We start from the raw sequence: 20,360 nt of genomic DNA, 5'->3' as shown, positions 1-20,360 counted from the left end.
TCTTCTTCTAGTATTTAATTGAATATGAAAAAAATTGTCAAAACTTGCCAGACCAAGGAAGCACCAGTCCTGAGACTTGATCTTCAGGTTCTGCTTCTAGTGTCCTTGGGAAAACTACTTGATGTTGCCTCACCTCCACGGTGACTATCGGCACCTTAGCTATGAAAGATAACAAAGCTAACAAGTTATAATACCGAAGACAGCTGCATGTTTACAAACCCAAAGCAACCACACAGCACAGCAGAAGTCACAGGCTTTATCATAGAAGGCCCTCCACCTTGAAAGTCGCAGCAAAAGTAAACAGGAGTTAGATTTAGGTGGAGAAGTTCCCAGTCAGTGCAGTGTTTAGAGTCACTGTGCTAGATTCTGAATGGGGAGACGAGCTTTGACTGGCAGCTCATAACTCTTCATGAGATATCTTAGCATTCCAAAGTGACACTGCTGTCAGAGGTTATAGCTGTGGTAAGGCTCCACAACTCTGTGGCTTTTTAAAAACCCAATTGTAAATGTTTCCATTGTTCTACAGTTGATAGAATTAGTCTATTTTACCCTAACTAGCAGAAAGGTTTTGTTTTGTTTTTCAAAGCAAAACATAGATGTCAAAATAATTACTTTGAAAGCCATCCTTCTGCCAAAAGCAGAACTGTCTGTCGATGCTTCCCACAGCAGCAGACAGCTGAGGTGACCAGGAAAAGGAGCGCTGAAGTGGAAGGACTGCTTGCCCACCATGCTGGGCCACCACACAGACAGGCACTGCGGCTTGCTCTTGAGGGGCTTTCTGAGCATTCTCAAGGCATGGGCTTCCAGTGCAATGCCTGCCCAGGGACCAGAGGATGAGGCAGGGACACACCTCTTCCCAGTTGTACATACCCAAGCACCCAGAGATTCATAACGCTCATACATGTATACAGACACGTATACTATACACACAGACCACACATTCTAAAATGCCAGGACAGGTCATCAGAGCAGAAGGCAAGGTCCAGCCCTATGCAACAGGGGGTTGACACAGTGGGGTCAAGAGGATTTGAAAGGTCACAAACTGTCATACTCTGCACTTACAACTGGAACACCTAATGCTCCTTTCAGCTCTTATCTGCAAAGCTAGGAACTGGAAATGGTTCAGATTACAGAATTTGGGGCTGTTTGCAGTCTTTAATTGTAGAATGCCCCACGGCCAAGAATCCCAAAATCAGAAATATTCAAACTTGGAGCTTTCTTGAGCCTCATGAGTATGGTCAGTTTTATAGCAGAAAGCAGCAGTGTCCTAGTTGAAGTGAGTGTGCAAAATCCAGATTCATATCCTGCCACTCCCACCCTCGGGCCTTTAAAGCAAGTGTGCAGTTGTGCCTAAGGTTTCAGGCTTGCAGGCCGTAGGCTGTGCCGTCACTGGAGGGCAGGGGGAAGGAAGACTCGCTGTTTTCTCCTTAGCCTACCCCTCCTGCCCCTTCCTGCCCTGCAGGGCTGAGCAGACTTTCCATGACTACATTACCTTTCTTCATGGGTAGAGCAGCTCATTTTGTAACTCATGACTGTCATTTCCAGCTTACAGATATGTATGTACAAATAATCAGGTGATGGCATTGATGCCAGGTTTCAAATTCATGATTGGCCTTATTCCTGGCATACACTTAGCTACTTTTTTGTGATGTTTCATAGAAACAAAAATGGGAAAACACCAAAAGCTTTTTCATATACCCCCTTAGGAGTTACACAGTGACAAAATGAAGATTAGATAATGGTTTTAAGCATTTGAGTAATGGAAAATCTTTTGATAATCCATCTTTAATAACATAGCATACACTCACATTTGTTATTCAAAAGGAAGACCTGGGCAGGAGATGGCTCAGCCCATGGGTAAACACATGATGCTATGCCTGACAATCTGAAGTCCACCTGTGGTGACTTGAATATGCTTAGCCCAGGAATTGGCACCATAGGTGCCTGGAAGCCAGTTTTCCCCTGTTTGCTTTTGAACAAGATGTAGAACTCTCAGCTCCTTCTGCACCATGCCTGCCTGGATGCTGCCGTGCTCCTCCTACCTTGACGATAATGGACTGAACCTCTGAACCTGTAAGGCAGCCCCAATTAAATGGTGTCCTTATAAGAGTTGCCTTGTCATGGTGTTTGTTCACAGCAGTAAAACCCTAACTAAGACACCACTCCTGGAACCCATAGGTGGACAGAACCAACTCTCACAGGTTACCCACTGATATTCACATTCATGTAAGTTACCCTCTGATATCCACATATACGTACACACCCTCGCACAAAATATAAAACTTTAAAAGGGAGTGAGGTCAGTGAGGCCAGGTGACCCTTTATGGTGCTTTGCTACTCCAGCCTTGTTCTGTTTACCTTCAGATATGTAAGATTTTATGAAATTACTCAGATTTTAACTCAACAGTAGATCATAAAATCATCTAATTCAGAAACTGACTTGTTTCAGTCATGAAGGACGTGTTCCTCAGACTGTTCATCATAGTTAACACCTTGCACAGTCTAAGCCAAACACTCACCATGTGATTAGCTTACACAAGGCCGCTGTGAATGTTTATTGACCTGAATGCACTCCTGTGGCAAACTGCACAGAAGCAGCTCTCAGGCTAAGCAGTGTTCCCAGAGCTTAGCAACACCCCTTAAAGGAGCAGAGCACTGGACCAGCTTGTTACCTGCTCGGAAGTTTCACGTCAGTACATCTAAACTCCCATCAAAGCAAAAATATCATCAATGTCATCTGCCTCTTTAGCAGTGTCTGGCGCATTGTGTGTGTGCATCTGTGTCTTCGCCTGAAAGCCAGATTCATTTCTACTGCCCCCTGTAAGATTCCCGTGGACCACCACCTTTGTTTTTAGGTCAGGCTTTGCAAGTTTTCTCAAGACCTGCTTTCCATTAGGACAGACATCTGACCTCTGAACTGTCCCAGAGCATCTCCTCTTAGCACTGCTGTCCCTAGTGTTCTTCAGAGTCCCTTCAGGGACCTGCTGGGTTTCCTTTAAAAGAGTTGACTGTAACTTTCTCTGCGGTTTCCTTTGTCTTGATAAAACTTTATACTTTGATCTTCTTTGTCTGGGAGGATGCTCTGAAGTGCTGGTACGAGAGCCTCGGAGAAGGCAGTTGCAGAGAGATGTTTTCATGCACTGGAGCTTCTTTGTCAAACTAAAGGACGAAACAGAAAAATCTCAACTTATTATGATACTAAAACGTTCTCACTTTTTAACTGTCTCCACCAATTTCTAACAGAAAAGTACACAATTTATTACAAGTCCTAGGCCTGTATATACATATAACCCCAAACATACAAAAATAAGGAAATGAGAGTTTCAACCTCTCTTTGGTTCAGAACCTGATTCCCTCCCTGAATCAGAATGCAGGCAAATGTGCTTCCATTTTGCCCCAAAGTAACTCCCATTCACTGTCTAACAAGGTCACAAATAGTGGGACCTTGCTCACACTTAAGAACCGTAGCCTTCCCCTCATGCTGATAATCTGTTCCTAGGTAAACAAGAGTGGAAATGGCAAAATATCACAAATGAAAAGCTCTGTGGTGTGTCAGACTCTGCTTCTGGCTAAGCTCATGTTATAGAAGGAAATGAACAGAGGGAAGAAATAAAAGGAAGCGGGGTCACCTAGCAGAATGCTGACCCCTGTGAAGTGAAGCCTGCAGTTAGAACTCAACCCGAGCCTAGGCATTTGCCTCACTACATTTGCAGCATCTACAGAAGGCCACCTCCCACAAGATCACCAGGAGCCCTGAGGACTAAAGCTGCCCCACACTGTTGCCCAGGCTTTGAACACCACAGGCAATCTTAGTGCTTTCTGAAATGAACCAGTGGGAATGCCATGGTGGAAGGGAGTCCAGACACTCAGTTCACTTTCTTCTCCTGACACAACTGCCCAGATAACTGTTAGCAACGCATGAAACTGTACTGAGTAGGACTTGTTCTAGCACCACACATTTAACTGTACTTTGTCTTGTCCTAGCACCCCAAGGGTTGTTGATTTTAAACAAAGGACGTAATGCATATGCATATGCTTTTTTACTGAAAAGGGAAAGGAATTTTCTAATGTAATTACCTATAGCCTTGAGATTCCACATGTCTAAACCTATTACTCTTAAGAAGTTTGTTGCCCAGAAAGGTAGCCTGAGTCTTGAGCTTTTTGCTCCGGGACCACACAATTGCCATTTCAATTTCTTCAGAAAGTTGGGCGAACGTCTTGGTCTTTCGGATTCTTTGCACAGTATCGTTAGCCCAGTGAGTTCTCAGTTGCTGAGAGGGAAGTTTGGTTGTCTTCAGTTTGGACTGAGAATATTTAAAGTCACGGTTGGTCTCCTGAAGTGTAAAAAGGTGAGAAAAAAATATTGAAAATAGTAGTGACTTCTAAATAAAGGAAAAGAGTTTTGAAAAGCTGATCCATTAAAAAAAATTAAAATAATTTTTTAAGGACACTTTTAATCCATCAGCCTTTCCTTTTGATCCATTCTCCTAACACTCTCTCTTTATCCTTCTACAGAGGCAAGTCCTATCTGCCCTTTAATGAAGTGTACACAGGAAACCCAAGATAAATACTGTAACACATATGTAGCACACCTACACACACACACTGACTAAATAGTAGTCAAGGCCGAATGATGGGGGGCGGGGGAAGTCCCAAGTCTTTCACAATGACATCTCTCAACTACCTCGTTTCCTTGTTTGCTTATCAGGGACATAATTTTTATTTTTTTTTACTTCATTTTCTTTACTAAAGACTGAGCTTAGGACCTTGTAAATACTTGGCAAGTAGCCTATATCCCCAGCCCTTTAAAGGTTGTTTTGTTTTGTTTTAATTCTGAGACTGGGCCTCAACAAGTTGTCCAGGCTGACTTAAACTCAGTCTATTTCAGAGAGGCTTTGAACTTGCCATCCTCCTGCCTCAGCCTACCGAGTAGCAGACATATCAAGGTTATGCCAGTAGGCCTGACTTGGACTACATTTGCCTTTCACTTATTCCCATCACCCCCAGGAACAATCCTCAAGATGGGTCATAAATGTTACTGTAACCATGAAGACAGAGAACCCTGGAAGTGCCCAGCATGACAGGCCTGGCAGTCCATCAGTGACCAGTGAAATGATTAAGTGTGCAACACTCGTACCTTGCACCACTTTTAAGAAAGCATGCTTACTTAGTCTTTTCACGGCACGTCAAGTCTGGATTTTACCAGCTTTTTCTACTTTATGAAACTATACCACCCACCAAGTCTACCTAGCCTCCATTGAAGCTAACTTTCTTTCCAAATTTGTGGTGGTACACACTTTTATCCCCAACACTCAGAAAGTGGAGACAAACTGGTCTCTATAAGGTCTGCCTGCTGGTCTAGCATGGTGACCAGCAGTGAGACCTTGCCAAATAAATAAGTAAATAAATATTCTCAAACCCAACCTAAAGAAATAATGATGAAACTAAAGACTGCAGTATTATTTGATAATCAATAAGTTGCTCTAAATAGTATATAAATGCCAATTACTAACAATATGGGAGCAATTACTCTTGAATAAGGAGGGTCCAGCCCAGCTCCCCTCCAGACCAACTCTGCAGAGGTGGGAAGGTCCACAGACACCACAGCCCCGGGACTGCTGTAATGAGGACTCACATGCCTCATCCAGACCTGAAGCCTATCACTTCACTATGGAGCCTGGGTACCTCTGGAGCCTCCCTCAGGTTTCCCCCTTGAGATAGGAAAGCAGGAATACAAGAGTTTCTCTCACGGAGCTTTTCTGAGAATTCTGGGGTTAATGTGCATAAAGCATTTAAGATATTGCCAGCTGCTTAAAGGATCTGCTATGATTTTTCCTCCTTCTCAACTCATGAATTAGGCAAGATAAAAATGCAAACTGCCATCTGTGTTAAAAAGGTCAATAAAGAAGTGTGGGTTCAGCCAGGCAGTGGTGGCGCATGCCTTTAATCCCAGCACTCGGGAGGCAGAGGCAGGCGGATTTCTGAGTTCGAGGCCAGCCTGGTCTACAAAGTGAGTTCTAGAACAGCCTGGGCTATACAGAGAAACCCTATCTCGAAAAACAAAAAATAAATAAATAAAAAATGTGTGTGGTTCTTAGAATTAAGAATAAAATAAATAAATAAAATAAAATAAAATGGAAGAAATAAGCCATGAAGGTTTGAAACCAGACAATGGTAATAAAAGGCAAGTGGTTCCTGGATGACGGACGGCTGACACTGACATACTGTAGAGGCATAAAGTCAGGAACCATTTTCTAACACTAATAAAAGGTATCATGTTAAAGCTTAACAGGACTGATGCCTGATGACAAATGAGGTAGAAAACAAAACTGGTGACTGTTACTAACAACATCTGCCATCAGTTAAATGCTTACCACACATGAGTCTCCACCTACTACATGTATGAACCCAAACTCAGAGGTGCATGGCGTGGAGAAGGGAGGTAGAGACAGGTGAGGGATCACACAGCTAATACGAAGCAGGGCCAACGTTGCAGCAAGTACAAAGCCGGTGCTCTTAAACTGCTCACCATCCATACATAGGCTACGGAGATTCCAGAGCAATGCCTACTAAAGAACTCCTGAATACACTCCACTAACTGGACTAACTAGCACTATTAAAAAGCCACCTTCTTCATTCTGCAGCACACACCAAGTACTAAGAGTGCCATCAAGCAAACTCCACCTCCCTCCTTAGTGAGGAGCTTCCTTGACTCTTGGCAGAAGTGAAAAACGATGAGGTTAAACCAGACAGACCTGAGTCGCTTTGTTTCCAAGTCTTGTGCAAAAAGCCCGAAGGTCAAATCCCAATGGCTTTTCTGTGAAATTAAACAAAACACAACAACAAAAAAGACAGAAAAATTCAATCATATTACTTTCAAACCTCCAACGAATTCTTAACTACGTGACATTTCCTGCCAAGTTACTACAAAAGAACTGAAGAGAACAGAGCAAAGCCCCAGGATGGAACTGGAAGCCCAGCTGTGAGAACAGGTAACACTCACACCTCCCTAACATAACCAGTGTGAGGTGCTGAGTTTCTTTCTACACAATGCACACTGTACCATGCTTTCAAACGCTTATTTTATAAGTATGTGTTTAAGACACAATGGACAGAACTAGATACACACAATTTAAAGGAAATAAAGGAAAAGGTGTGTGCTTCTCTACGCAGCTCACCTTTTCTGGTCCTCTTACAGGCTTTCACTGGCTGGCCCAGGTCCACAGTGCTCTGTGGATTGCTTGTCATTTGTTCAGATGGTTTGGAAAGTCTATCTAAAGTGTCTTCATTCATCTTTGGTAGCTGCTCTCTCATTAAAAACAGTTTATTTAGCAACTTTGTTACTCCTTTAGTAGCAGAAGCCGCAGGTGTTTTTACCTTGAACACTTCAAGGTAAGAGGGGCCTAGAAAGTCAGTGATGTCAGAGGGAAAGGCAAAATCTTTGAAGTAAGGCATGGGATGAATGCTGGAGATCTCCTGACGCAAGCTGAGTAATGGCTCATATAAGGAAATGAGCCTTCTCAAAAGTCCTTTATGGAGAACCCTAGAAAGAAACAGAAGCTCTTTATATTTATATATGTACATATATATTTAGTAATTTCAAATGCTACTACTTCTAAGAATAAGCAGAATAAACTAATGGAAACAGATGTAGAGGAAGAACTGCAGGAGCCAGAGAGCTGAAGGACACCACATGAAAACCCACAGAATCAACTAACCTGGGCTCATAGGGGCTCAGAGACTGAATGCCAACCAGGAGCCTACACGGGACTGACCTAGGCCCTCTGCGCATATGCTACAGTTGGAGACTTAACAGTGGAAGCTGGGACTGTCTCTGACGGTTGCCTTATTGGGACCGTTTCCTCCTACTGGGTTGCCTGGTCTGGCCTTAACAGGAAGGAGGTACCTAGTCTTACTGCAACTGGATATGTCATGGATGGCTGATAGCCATGGAGGCCTGCCCTTTTTTGAGGAGTGGATAGGGGCCTAGGAGTGGGAAGGAGGAAAGGAGGGAGGGCAAACTTTGGTCCAGATGTTAAAAAAAAAAAAAGGGTGTGTCTCTGTTGTTTGACAGTTTTGCTACACTCAAATCAGAACTAATGATCCAATTCTGTGCCTACTTATCCATCAAACCACTTTATGCACAAACACACACACGGAAATGCCTTTTTTTTTTAGTTTATAAATATTACACGTGTTAATTCTATCAACCAAATATGGCTCAAAAGCAGCAGTGTGTCAGGCAGAAAAGAAGTCTAGAGCATGCAAGGAAGGTCAAATTGTATTTCTAAGTTCTATTCAAATTAACAACCAGTTGTCAGAAAGAACCAAGATATGGCCAGCCCAGGAACAGCAGCTTTTTCAAAAGCCTACTGCAATATTACTACTGCCAACATTATTTGTTGTTGTTATCATTATTATTATTATTTACTATTATTATAGTTCCTAGGTCCTAGAAAATCACTTTCTGAGCTACTCAGAGTCAAGGTGAAGGTTTCAGAAGAAAAGCCCTCTGACATAACTATCCAGCTAACAATGTGAAAATCAACTGTCATGGGAAGAAAGGGAAGGCTGCACCTTCAGATCCCAGGGCAAGAGTGTGAAACGAAACTGTGTGAACTCTAACAAGAAACTTGTGTTGGATAAAGATGAAACAGAATGCAGAATGTGAACGTACCATAGCCTGCTCACCAGTCCAACCATCACAAGGTTCAAAATAATGAATTCCTTTAGCCCTAAGTGCTTCACAGTCAACCTGAGGAATATGTTAAGGTGGAAAAAATAAAACCAAGGGAATTTAAGATTTGTAAGTTACAATTAGGAAAGAATTTATAAGAAAGTTTTGAAGATATTAAAGCCCTAACATGGCAATAAAGTCACATTACACTAAAAGCAAAACTATCTATTCTACTAGAGCTCCTATTGTTAGTTAGTTTCTGGGAGTAAGAATTTCTAAAGACCAAGCTCTTGGAGTACTTGCTAGGTAGAGACACAGAGTCCCTGGCCCCAGCCACAACAGCAATTGCTGGAAGAGGAGCCAAAAGGCAAAGTGTTGAGAATCCCCACAGGTTACAGTGCCTTAAGAACACAGCATTTGAACAGAAGCCAAATAGACCCAAACAGCTTCCAGTCAAGAGAAGGCGTCCTGTAGTCAAGGATACAGAAATGCCTTGCAGCAGCAGTCCAGCAAGCGCAGTAACAACTTGCAGCCTCCCAAAACCTTCATCAGCACCACCTCCACCACCGGCTGGCTGGGGACGACGCGGTTTTCTGTAGCTCCAGGCTGAGTTGCACTTGACATACACAGAAAGAACGTGACTGTCATTTTCCAAACACAGCATCTCTGCAGCAGTATGCAGCCTGAGGTGGCTATGCCCACTGTTCTTTCACTGCAACCTATGAGTCCCATTTCAGTGTCCCACCAGTCCCTCCCATCAGTCAACAGGCTCCCCTCATTAACACGCAACATGTACATCTTTGCATAGCTGATTATATTTCACCACCAAGCAGAGAATACCAAAGGGTGCTCCAGACAGAGCAATGGACCACCTACTTGGCAGACAACAACTGTGACAGGTCTTCAATTGAGCCCTCCAAATTCATATGTTTCAAACGCTTTAAGCACTGTTCTACCTGAAGGAGGAAACACAGCTCAAATTAGTATGTGTACATACAGCAGTCTCACAGATACGACCAAGAGTGCAAAGAAGCAAAGCATTTCATGGTATGGAAATAGCCACATAAGGCCTTCCCATTTAAGGCCAAGGAAACCCAAATCCCAAAACAATTTCACCAACCCAACAAATTTCTCAATTCAAGAAAGTTACTACATGCCAAATGTACTTGATGCTGTAAAGTGACCAAAATGAATGTAAGTCTCAACATTCTAATTTGTTGAGGGAGCACATTTATAGCTGGGAGCCTAATAAAACAAGAAAGCAAATTCTTAACTCAGTTTCAACAGTCTATAAGCACCAAAAATGAAGAAAGTGACTTAGTCAGAGTAACTACAATGAACACCTACTATGTGCAAGATATGCTAGGCAATAAGTATATGATACACTCCAGTTTATAGTAATAAAGATAGGTAGACAGATCAAGTACTTAACTACATGCTGAAATGGATATGCTTTATTTAACACTGCAATCCCCCCTTCTCTGCTTTTCCCTATAGCACTTCTTACCAGTTGGTATACCAGTTATTGACTGGCTGGCCGGCTGTCTGCCCTTTTCTCCAAACTATACTATAAACTCCCCATCGAGAAGAGAACTTGTCCGTTTTGTTCACGAGTGTGATCCAGTTATTAGAACGGGTTAGTAGGTTCTTGTGGGGGGGGGGGGGAGAAATCCATGTAGAATACAAAAACCTGTATGAATTCTCTAGCTGTCAGGAACGCCCACCATAGGTGCTCCCTGGACTGCACCAACATGGCAAAGGATTATGGGAATTGATCCTGGTCAGAGCTGTTATATTTTCAGAGCTACATATATACTGCTGAAAACTAGTCACACTTATGGGCTCTACCTCAGCATAGCTCGGTCCTTAAATTCACTGGGGCTGGCTTTTTAATGTCCAAGTCTGGACACCATCTTTTCAGATAGTTATTAACAGCCCAAGACAGTAACACTTGGAAAATAGTGAGTAAAATATGATTTGGGGGCGGGGAAGGGAGGAAGGGGAGGAACATCAGCAAGGAAGCTAGTAAATAAGTTTGATCCTGGATTCAAAAACCTAGGTAAAAGCTGCCCTAGAAGAAAATTTAGGGAAAGACCATGATCCTCTTTGACAAGGGAATCTTCATCTCTTGGGCCTTAAGCAGTAGGAGTCTAGCTAACCAGAAAGAGTATGTCTGTATAGTGAGAAACTCTGTCTTTTTCATAGCTGTAGATCCAACGCACTGCCAACAGAGAACTTTGAGAAAAATAAGTAAACACTGGAAAGATGGCTGTGTCACACAGCGCCCAGCATGCTGAGCTTTTAAAGGTACCTGCAGCGTTACCTAAGTGGCCACATGAACGGTACATGCAGAAGCCAGCTTCAGCAGCTCTCTGCCATGTTACAGTCCTGGAGCTCAAAGTCACAGTGTTTTCTTAATCTAAAATGTACATGAAACCATTCTACACCACAACTTACCATAAACCCACTTACACCAGCACACTGCTGATTAGATTATGACTCCAAAGGAGTAAACCACAACCCTAAACCACAACTGTTTTCTTTTTTAAGATTTTAGGGTTTAAATTAGTTTACTTTTGAACTAGGCAAAGGCACTGTTAGACTGTACATAGAGAAAGTTAAACTGGAAAGAATCAAAATACACTTGTTTGCTTGCCTGCTTGCTTGTTTCATTTGAGACAAGGTCTCTCTACATTGCCCTGGCTGTGCTGGAACTCACTACATAGACCAGACTGGTCTCAAACTCATAGAGATCCACCTACCTCTGTCTCCAAGTGCTGAGATTAAAGATGTGAACCACCACACCCAGCTTTGAAACATGCTCAATTATAAATTACTTTTTGAAATGATTTTGGAAAAATCAAAGACCAAAAAAGCTAAAATGTAATTGTATCTTAGAGGCTGAAACATCAAAACAATATATGAACTTTGCATGAGTAACAAACTAGTAAGTGGCAGTGTGAGCCTCATGTCCCTCAGTACCCGGCTATATGTGGAGCACAGAGCTCCCCTCACCTGTCTGAGGGCCAAATGGGGCTTGTGGTGGCCCAACCTGTTGTGATTGCTGTAGAGAACTGAGCATAACACATCTACTTCCGCATCCAAGGTCTGGCTCTTGAGTGACTGTGTGACAAGGTGGCACCCTTTAGTGACAGCTGCAGTGCAGATATCTAAAGCAGAGACAGTTAAAACGAGACTCAGTATGCAATCCTATACTTACTGCACCCACCGGATGAGAAACACACTAAAACAGTCTACCTCATTTGCTTTAAAGAACTCAAAACACAAACTGGCCTCAACTATAAAAATTAAGGATTCTACGAAAGACACTGGAAAAATGAGGGCAGGTGATCAATAAGGGAACATGTGTTAAATATTAACATGTGTCTGTCTTTACATCACTTTTTACCGTGACTGTGAGTAATAGACTGCTTTTACAGCTATCATTTGGTGTGCACTTACACCCCGAATATCAAAAAGCCTGGCCATGTTCCATCTATCTATAAACCCCTCACTTTGCTCTGCAGGTGAGCAAGACAGCATGCATACAATTACAGCCTTCAAAGGCAAAGGAACTGTATTTGGATACAACTTTTTTCTCTTTTTTAAGATTTACTTATTTTATGAGGACACTGTAGCTGTCCTCAGACACACCAGAAGAGGGCATCCAGCACCATTTCAGATGGTTGTGAGCCACCATGTGGTTGCTGGGAACTGAACTCGGGACCTCTGAAAGAGCAGTCTGCTCTTAACTACTGAGCCATCTCTCCTGCCCCATGAATACCACATTTTGATAAGAATATACAATACATTCAGCCCTCTACCTGTGAGCACCATCTGTGTATTCAAGCAACCTCACACTGAATATAGCCCCCCAAAATTCCATCTGTAATGTCATATTGTATAGGATTTCATAAGCAAAGTAGATAGTGTTAATGTATACAGAAAGATAGGTCCTACTGCAAATACTATCTACCATGTTATATAGACTCGAGCATGTACACATTTCTTTATAAGGAAGGATTCCTAGAGCCAATCCTCTGTGGATATCAATGGGAAACTACATCCAGAAAAGAGAAACCACCAGGGCCACTGGAAATTGTATTATGTAACTGAATGGTTATACAAATGTTTCCTAATCGGAACATGAGCAGCTGGGAAGCAGGCGTCAGGCTCCATCTGGTGGCTCAGAAAGGAAACACAAGCATTCTAAGTGAAAAGCTCTGTCCTATCTGGAGAAATTAAATCAGCTACCTGGGTGATGAGGAGTTGGTGAATTTCCCATAGTAATCTGTTTTTAAAATTGTGACTAAGGAATTAGAAAGAACTTAAAACTGCGTAGGAAAGATAGATGGGAAGAGGGGTGAGAATACTCGATAGGTTGTACTTAGTTAACAATTACCAAATGTGTCTGTAATGACAGCTACGGTCATTTGACTGTCAAACCAGGCACTGTTACAAATGCTTCGTGGTATCAACCTTTTCATTTCCCCAATATGGCCAAGAAGCTGGTACTATTTTTTATCCCCATTTTTGACTGGGGTAAAACCTGTCTTAGAAATAACAAAAAGTAACTGACAGTCATAGGACCAAAAGCAGCTTCAAAAACAAAAAGTTGGATGTAACCGTGAAAACTACAGTATTTCGTAGCTGTGTCTCCCGGTAGCTGAATGTCCCTTCGTGATTAAACATCCTTCAAGCTTAGGTAGGCTGCTCTCGCTCTGGCGCACACCTTTAATCCCAGCACTGGGGAGGCAGAGGCAGGGGGACTTCTAAGTTCAAGGCCAGCCTGGTCTACAGAGTGAGTTCCAGGAAAGCCAGGGCTACACAGAAAACTCAGTCTCAAAAAACAAAAACAACAACAAAAAACTAAGGCAACCCAGGTATTAACTCACAATTCGAAAGACCCCCACCTCATTATAATATTTAGGTTTGAATATTTTATTACGTTTTGGGGGGGTCGGGGTTGTAGCACAGCATTAAATCCAGGGGGAGATGTAGAACATATTACTTGCAGAAGTTGGTTCTCGCTTTTTACCACGTGAATCCTGAGAATCCTCATTTCGGCTTGGCCATACGCATGGGCCCATCTTTTCGTCCCACCCACCCAATAGGCTTTTCTAAAGGATCATGGGAAGAACGTTCCAAACGAGAGCCGGCCCGTGATTTGGGAGCGGGTAAATCAAATCGCCCGATCCCTCTTATATGGTTAACACCTCCACAGCATATATACTAACAAACTAAATTAAAACTCACAACACAGACCCCACCCCCACACACATCTCTTTGCGAGTCCCTGTTTTCTAAACAAACTGCTCTAACTATCTCATTTTTCCCCACTTGAGAAGAACCGAGAGACCAGAGTAACTCCCTCGCCCAGTAAGGGGAAAACGAGCTCTTGTATTTTAGAGACAAGCCGGAGGTCCGAAGCCCCGGCGTACGGTACTTGGGTGACAGCCCCGATCCTTGGGGACAGCACAGGACCCAGGCAGCGTTTGGGGGCTACACATGCAGGGCCGGGACTAGTCGTGCTCTCCTGTTCCAGCACAGTCACGGCGAAGCCCAGGCGCTTGCCAGCAATCCTCATGCCACACTATCCAGGCCGGACCTTCCGCCTGGCGCTCCCCTTCCCGGCGTGCCCCGCGCTCAGGAAGTCCCACCCCGTCCCACGTGAGCCCGCCCGCCGGTTCCCGGAGACACGCTAGGACTTCCTTGCCGGCCACACTCACCCAGGGTGGCGCTGGGGTCCCGCACGGTCAGCGTGCTGCAGTTCCCCGCCTGGGGGATCCTCACGCGGTTCCACGGCTCCGCACCCGGCCGCACCGCAGCGGCCATCTCGAGCGGCGTGGGAGGGCCGGGGAAGGCCGAGCGGAGCGTGAGCGAGTTGAGCGGCCTGGGCAGGAGAGGGAGGGAGGGAGGGGACGAGGGCGGAGCGGGGCGGGCCGGAGGTGTGGGGCCCGCCCCGGGGCGGAGTCACGGCCCGTTAGACCCGCTGGGAAAGGAGAAACGTGTTAGAGTATTCTGAGGCTCCTACATTTTTAGAGCAACTTCGAAGCTATGCATTTTACTGATGGATCCGAGTGAGGCCCAGCCTTTTAACTCTTACTCGGATATTTTGAAAAGAAGAACTCGCATCATATCAGCAAATGTGACATTCGTCACGTAGTCACGATTTATTTGGAGTAGTCAAGGAAAACTATATAGCTTGGATATAGCTCAACTTCAATAATTACAAAAAACCCAGAGGTTGTCTTGACCACCCATTATCACCGTCATTTTCTCCGACAAAATATTCCAGGCTCTGCTGGTTCTGATCACTGATTACTGGTGATTGTTCGTTTTAAGTCCTTGGGGCCTTCTTGCTTCTGTTCATAAGGTTTCTTTCGCAGGGTGGAGAGGAGCAGTTGGTGGGCATTAAGTGAGACTGCCAAGTTGCTTCATTATGTCTGCGGATTACCATATATTATCCCAAAAAGGTAATTTCTTCAGACCTCAGTGTGCTTGGGGGTAAAGACTTCTTAGAACAGTGCCTGCTGTACAAATTTTTACTCTTACTAGACGTATTTAACGCAAGTAATCTTGCCCTACTGAGATGCTCTCTGTCCTGTGTGTTCCTTACAGATAATTGCTCGTTTTTGTTTTTGTTTTTTTGTTTTTTTTTTTTTTCTGTTTTTTTGGGTTTTTCGAGACAGGGTTTCTCTGTATAGCCCTAGCTGTCCTGGAACTCACTCTGTAGACCAGGCTGGCCTTGAACTCAGAAATCCTCCTGCCTCTGCCTCCCAAGTGCTGGGATTAAAGGCGTGTGCCACCACTGCCCAGCTTAATTGCTCTTTCATTTGAACCATTTTGAAACAATCTCACTTCTTCAGTCAGCTCTGGGATCACTATCTTTAATAACACTTCGTAAACTATCCTCACACCATAACGACTTAAATGCCCCTCTAATGCACTACCAAATTACCTGTGTGTTAGTTTCCTATTTGGGCTGTAACATATTACCACAGACTTAACAGAATCAACATAATGTTTCTGGACTTGTGGAAGACAGAAGATATTTTAGTTGGAGATGTGTCGTGTGTGCACGTTGGAGGCTAAGGGTAGTGGTCAGGGTCTTCCTTTACCACTACCCACCTTTGCTTCTGAGTCAGGCTCTCCCGCTGATCCTGGAACTCAGTGTTTGGTGATCAGTCCCCAGAGGCATCCCTTCTCCATCCCAACCCTCTGAAACGCCTTCCTAGCCCCAGTTCAGTCTTACTGAGCTAAAATTAGCTGTTTAATGGGCTGTTTCCTTCTGAGGGCTTTAAAGAAGAGTTTCCTTGACTTTTCCAGACTTTTAGTGGTTGCTGCATTCTTTGGCACATGTCCACATCCTCCATGTTCAAAGTCACTACAATAGCATCCTGCAATATCTCCCCCTGTTCAGAGACAAGGAGAGATAGACTCAAGTGTTTAAGTAAAATAATCCACTTGAACATTAAAAAAGCTGTATTATGAGCCAGAAAGAAAAGATAAGGCAGCTGTAGACAGAGATATATTTGTGATGCAATGATAGAGATAAGGAACGAAAGAATGAGAGGTCTGTGTTTTCCTAAAGGAAGATTCACGGTCATAATGAAGAATAGAGAGAAGGGAATGGTGTTCTATATTCTATGAGCAATACATACTGAAATTGAAGCTTCTAGGAACTGGGCACATGGAAGAAGTACAGGATAGTTTTTAAGTCATGCTTGGAAAACTTGTAGACTCTAGAGAAGGACTCATAGACACAGATGGCCACCAAATATGTAAAACCTTACATACCTTAATAATCCAAGAAATGAGTATTACAATAACTGTGAGGTACTATTAAATAGAAAAAATGATGTCCTTTGTTACTGCATGCATGTGCGTGTTCATATATAGACACACATACACAGTCTCTTTTGTATTCCTTAAAATGAGAAATAAGCCTGGCTTGGTTTCACACATGTAATCTTAGCACTCAGACTGGGTAAAGTGGATTTCCTTGAGTTTGGGTTACAATCTGGACTACATAGCAAGAAAGCAGAAAATAGGAAATTATAGTGATTGCACTATAACCTTGTAAGAAATTTGTTGTTTTCTAATAGTTTGATAGTAGAATTTTCTCCCTCTAAGAATTTTATGCTGATATCAAATATTTAAAGCAAATATTAAAAATGGAATTGTATTGGCTAAGGGTGATGATAGGCCCTGCCATTAAGGCCTGCTGCTCTAGTTCCCATGGATTGTTCCAAAGCCCATACTTGAGAATGGTTTGAAATCCTAAGTGTAAATAAATATGAGCAATATTTATATATAATATAAATAATATCTATAATATAAATAATATTAAAATAGATAATAAGTAATGTTATATGTTACATTATGGTAGGTTTTTTAAAGAGTTTATTTTATTCTATCCAATGTCTACTGGTGTTTTGCCTGGAGAGAGAGAGAGAGAGAGAGAGAGAGAGAGAGAGAGAGAGAGAGAGAGAGAGAGAGGGAGGGAGAGAGAGAGAGAGAGGGAGAGAGGGAGAGAGAAGAGAGTGCATTTCATTCTGCCTGATGCCCATGGCAGTGAGAAGAGGGCCTTGAATTCCGTGGAAGTGGAGTAGCAGATGCTTGTGAGCCACCATGTGGGTGCTGACAACTGTACCCAGGCCCTCTGCAAGAGCAGCAAGTGTGCCCAACTATGGGCTCCTCTCACCAGTCCCCTAAGACTTTTCTTCTTTTTTTTTTTTAAGATTTTATTTATTTATTATATGTACACTGTAGCTATCTTCAGACATTTCAGAAGAGGGCATCAGATCTCGTTACAGATGATTGTGAATCACAATGTGGTTGCTGGGATTTGAACTGAGCCACCCTCCCCCTTTGTTTGGTTTCGTTTCCTTTCATATGGGGTTTTTGTTTGTTTGTTTTTTGTTTTTCGAACGGGTTTCTCTTTGTAGCCCTGCCTGTCCTGGAACTTACTCTGTAGACCAGGCTGGCCTTGAACTAAAAAACCTGCCTGCCTCTGCCTCCCAAGTGCTGGGATTAAAGGCGTGCACCACCACTGCCTACCCCTAAAATATTTTCGAAAGGAGTTTAGAAAACTGTAATCTGTTGAGGTTATACATTTATACATGTGGAATGCTCTAGAAAATCCTTAAAGGGTAGTAACAGTGATCAGTTTTCATCAGTAAGACAGACTTTTTTCTTCATTGACTTTTTATTTTCTATTTTAAAACTGAGAAATTATTACAATGTTGAGGGAAAAAATGCTTTAATACTAAAAAAAAAAAAAAACAAAGAAAAACACTGAAGACTGTGTGTGTGTGTGTGTGTGTGTGTGTGAGAGAGAGAGAGAGAGACAGAGAGAGAGAGAGAGACACTCTGATCTTATGAGGCAGTATATTCAGAGGCACATACTTTCAGGACTCTTCATTAAGGCTCTAATCCTATTTCTCTCACCGCAGTGCATGTTATACCACTATGGGCCACTAGAGGAGGATAACTTCAAATGAGACTACCTTTCTGCTCCCTTATTTTTAGTTAACAACATTGTTCTTCGTTGTACTGGCAGTTGATCCCTGACTCTTTCTTACTAGATCCCAGAAGCACCCACAGTAGTACCAGCAGTGCCTCCTTGGTGAGTTCCCTTTCACTAAGGGGCTCTAACGGATAAGATATTTGGAACCAGAGGTGGTCCCAGGGAACAGCCCCCTCAATATTGGATATTGAGTGATCTGGTCATATTATTACCTTGTAACACAATCTTTCTCATTAAGGCAATGGGACATAAGTCTGTGACACGCTGGGTCTTCATGCTTAATCACGTAAGGTGGACTGGGATGAAGAATTCCGGAAGTTCACAGGGAACCAAGCGTAGGTAGCACTGTTGCTTCTGAACCAACTGGAGAGCCTAAGACAATGACAACTGGAGAGCCTAAGACAATGACAAGACGGGCTCAAGTCCAAACCAGAGCTGCCGGGGTAACTACAAACGCTTCACTAGCTTGTTAGAATTTCCCACACACAGGGGCTCAAAACACAACATTGTGGGTTGCAGAATTGTAACTAAAGTAGCATTTGTGTGCTCAGACGCCTCATATGCAAAGATGATTAGTTACAAGAAAGACTTTGCACCTTGGTATGGAGACCACGTACTAGGACTTATGGAAAGCTGAGCTCTTGGGACTGCCTATCTGCCTGTGTCTGAAGAGACTGATATGAAGACCCTACAGTAAGCTCAAGGCCCACCCCAGCTGCTTCTCATTACCTCTAGGACTCTATCTAGATGCAGGTTTGGATTTGTTCTGAGGAACCAGGTACAAAGCCTGGCACAAAAGGAAATAGCTTATACTCCAAAGTAATTGCAAAATGTTGCTCAATTTTAGTGACAGAAACTCAAGTAACACTGATTTATTAGACTAGAGAAAATAGATACAAGGCAGTGAACTAGATAAAATGTGCTGATATGGAAGGATCTGGAAGGCAAAAGTTGTCTATGTTCTTTGCTGATTGAAGAGAACCAGCTGGAACCTACATTCAGTCAGTCAGGCTAACTGCCAGAATCGGGTTAATGAAGAGGGTAAGATCCAAAGACTTAGGGAATTGGAATGTGGTCTGAGTGTTCAACTCCAAGGGTGTAGCCTTCAAGAGAGTTCAGACACAACTCCCCGTGCTGAGGCACTGAGAAATGTGTCAATGAGAGGGTGACAGTGTTCTGTGACGTCTGTCTTCAGTAGGTCGAGTGGTAGTAACCGGTACTGCTACAGAACTGAGCTCCCGAGGTTCAGTGGGAGCTCAGCTTCAGTCTCCCATAGAGACAATGGTCGGTAGGCAGTGGTTGGCTATAAGAAACAAAGTTGCTGCATTGTTTTGACCACTGGTAGCTGATAGATCAAGGTGTCTGGAGGAACTAAATAGGCCACAGCCTATTAAATCATTATTTTGTCTTTTATAGGGACTAGGAAACTGGTTTTAGCACCAATGTAGAGAAATAGTCTTAATTTCCATATTTAAGTTGAACAAGATAGACTCTTAGATGAGCAAAGGACAGTGTTGTTCATCTCTGTCATACACAGTAACAAGAAATTAAAGATTTATAAACTTTGTTTGTGTCTGATCCTTGCCATCCCCAAACATTGCACCATGGTAGTTGAGAAAACAGTGGAAGCAAGAAGTCCAGTCTCTGATCTTTCCACACAATCTGGGATTACCCAGAATATTTTCCCTGGGAGCTGGAATTCATTATCAGCAAAAGCTGGTGCTGGAAGTCCTCTTACGGCTCAGACGAAGATGGAACTTCCATTATACTCTACTGGACAAAACAAGCTGTATGGGCAAATTCCAGGAATGAGGAAATAGAGTCCATCTCTCGTTGGAGAAAGAAGTATCACTAGTCAGGCGTGTGCCCAGGGTGTTGTGATCCATTCATTGAGGCCATTTTTAACAAATTACTGTAGCCTGATGGGAGACATTTCATTTCAGACACGAACCTGGGGCCTGTTTGCCATGTTCACTTTGGGATACCTATGAATGTGGTCCAAACACATAATTATAAACTTGCCTAAAACATTTGTGAGATATTTTTGTAAATTTTATTTTTATTGTACTTATTTATATTTAACTCAATTGTGTGGTTCTCAAGTGTGAACCTTATAAGGTAATGACTTTGTCTCAGAGGAAGAAGATGGAA

The 20,360-nt window shown here is 43.0% G+C and overlaps 1 protein-coding gene and 1 long non-coding RNA gene across 4 annotated transcripts; one reads left to right on the top strand and one right to left on the bottom strand.

Moving 5' to 3' along the window:
* Window positions 1-18: 18 nt before the first annotated feature.
* Window positions 19-14,574, bottom strand: Nepro (nucleolus and neural progenitor protein). 3 transcript variants are annotated; one of them, XM_006521971.4, is made up of 9 exons: window positions 14,124-14,292; window positions 11,693-11,847; window positions 9,554-9,633; window positions 9,162-9,293; window positions 8,678-8,755; window positions 7,179-7,543; window positions 6,756-6,817; window positions 4,078-4,334; window positions 19-3,159 (listed from the first exon to the last, which is right to left on the bottom strand). In XM_006521971.4, the coding sequence occupies exons 1-9, from the start codon at window positions 14,185-14,187 to the stop codon at window positions 2,700-2,702; spliced, it is 1,653 nt and encodes a 550-aa protein (XP_006522034.1). In that variant the 5' UTR covers window positions 14,188-14,292; the 3' UTR covers window positions 19-2,699. The 3 variants fall into 3 exon arrangements, with proteins under 3 accessions (XP_006522034.1, XP_006522035.1, NP_666084.1); XM_006521972.4 differs by lacking the exon at window positions 14,124-14,292 and adding an exon at window positions 13,626-14,102; NM_145972.4 differs by lacking the exon at window positions 14,124-14,292 and adding an exon at window positions 14,407-14,574 and having other exon boundaries at window positions 1,591-3,159.
* Window positions 14,575-18,211: 3,637 nt separating this feature from the next.
* Window positions 18,212-19,776, top strand: Gm30445. The gene is made up of 2 exons (XR_003951853.1): window positions 18,212-18,308; window positions 18,448-19,776. It is a non-coding gene; the product is annotated as a predicted gene, 30445 (long non-coding RNA).
* The last annotated feature ends 584 nt before the right edge of the window (window positions 19,777-20,360 follow it).

Source organism: Mus musculus, chromosome 16, assembly GCF_000001635.26.
Source record: "Mus musculus strain C57BL/6J chromosome 16, GRCm38.p6 C57BL/6J".
NCBI lineage: Eukaryota > Metazoa > Chordata > Mammalia > Rodentia > Muridae > Mus > Mus musculus.
Note: the sequence above shows the minus strand (reverse complement) of the source record. Positions and strands in the feature narration are given on the sequence as shown.

Bases quoted from the DNA above. Each gene is read 5' to 3' on its own strand.
- Nepro (NM_145972.4), bottom strand. From the start codon at position 14,512: ATGGCCGCTGCGGTGCGGCCGGGTGCGGAGCCGTGGAACCGCGTGAGG. The intron at 11,848-14,406 runs GTGAGTGTGGCC...TCTCTGCTTTAG, and splicing joins GGACCCCAGCGCCACCCTGG to ATATCTGCACTGCAGCTGTC. The intron at 9,294-9,553 runs GTAGGTGGTCCA...GTGTATGTCAAG, and splicing joins TCACAGTTGTTGTCTGCCAA to TGCAACTCAGCCTGGAGCTA.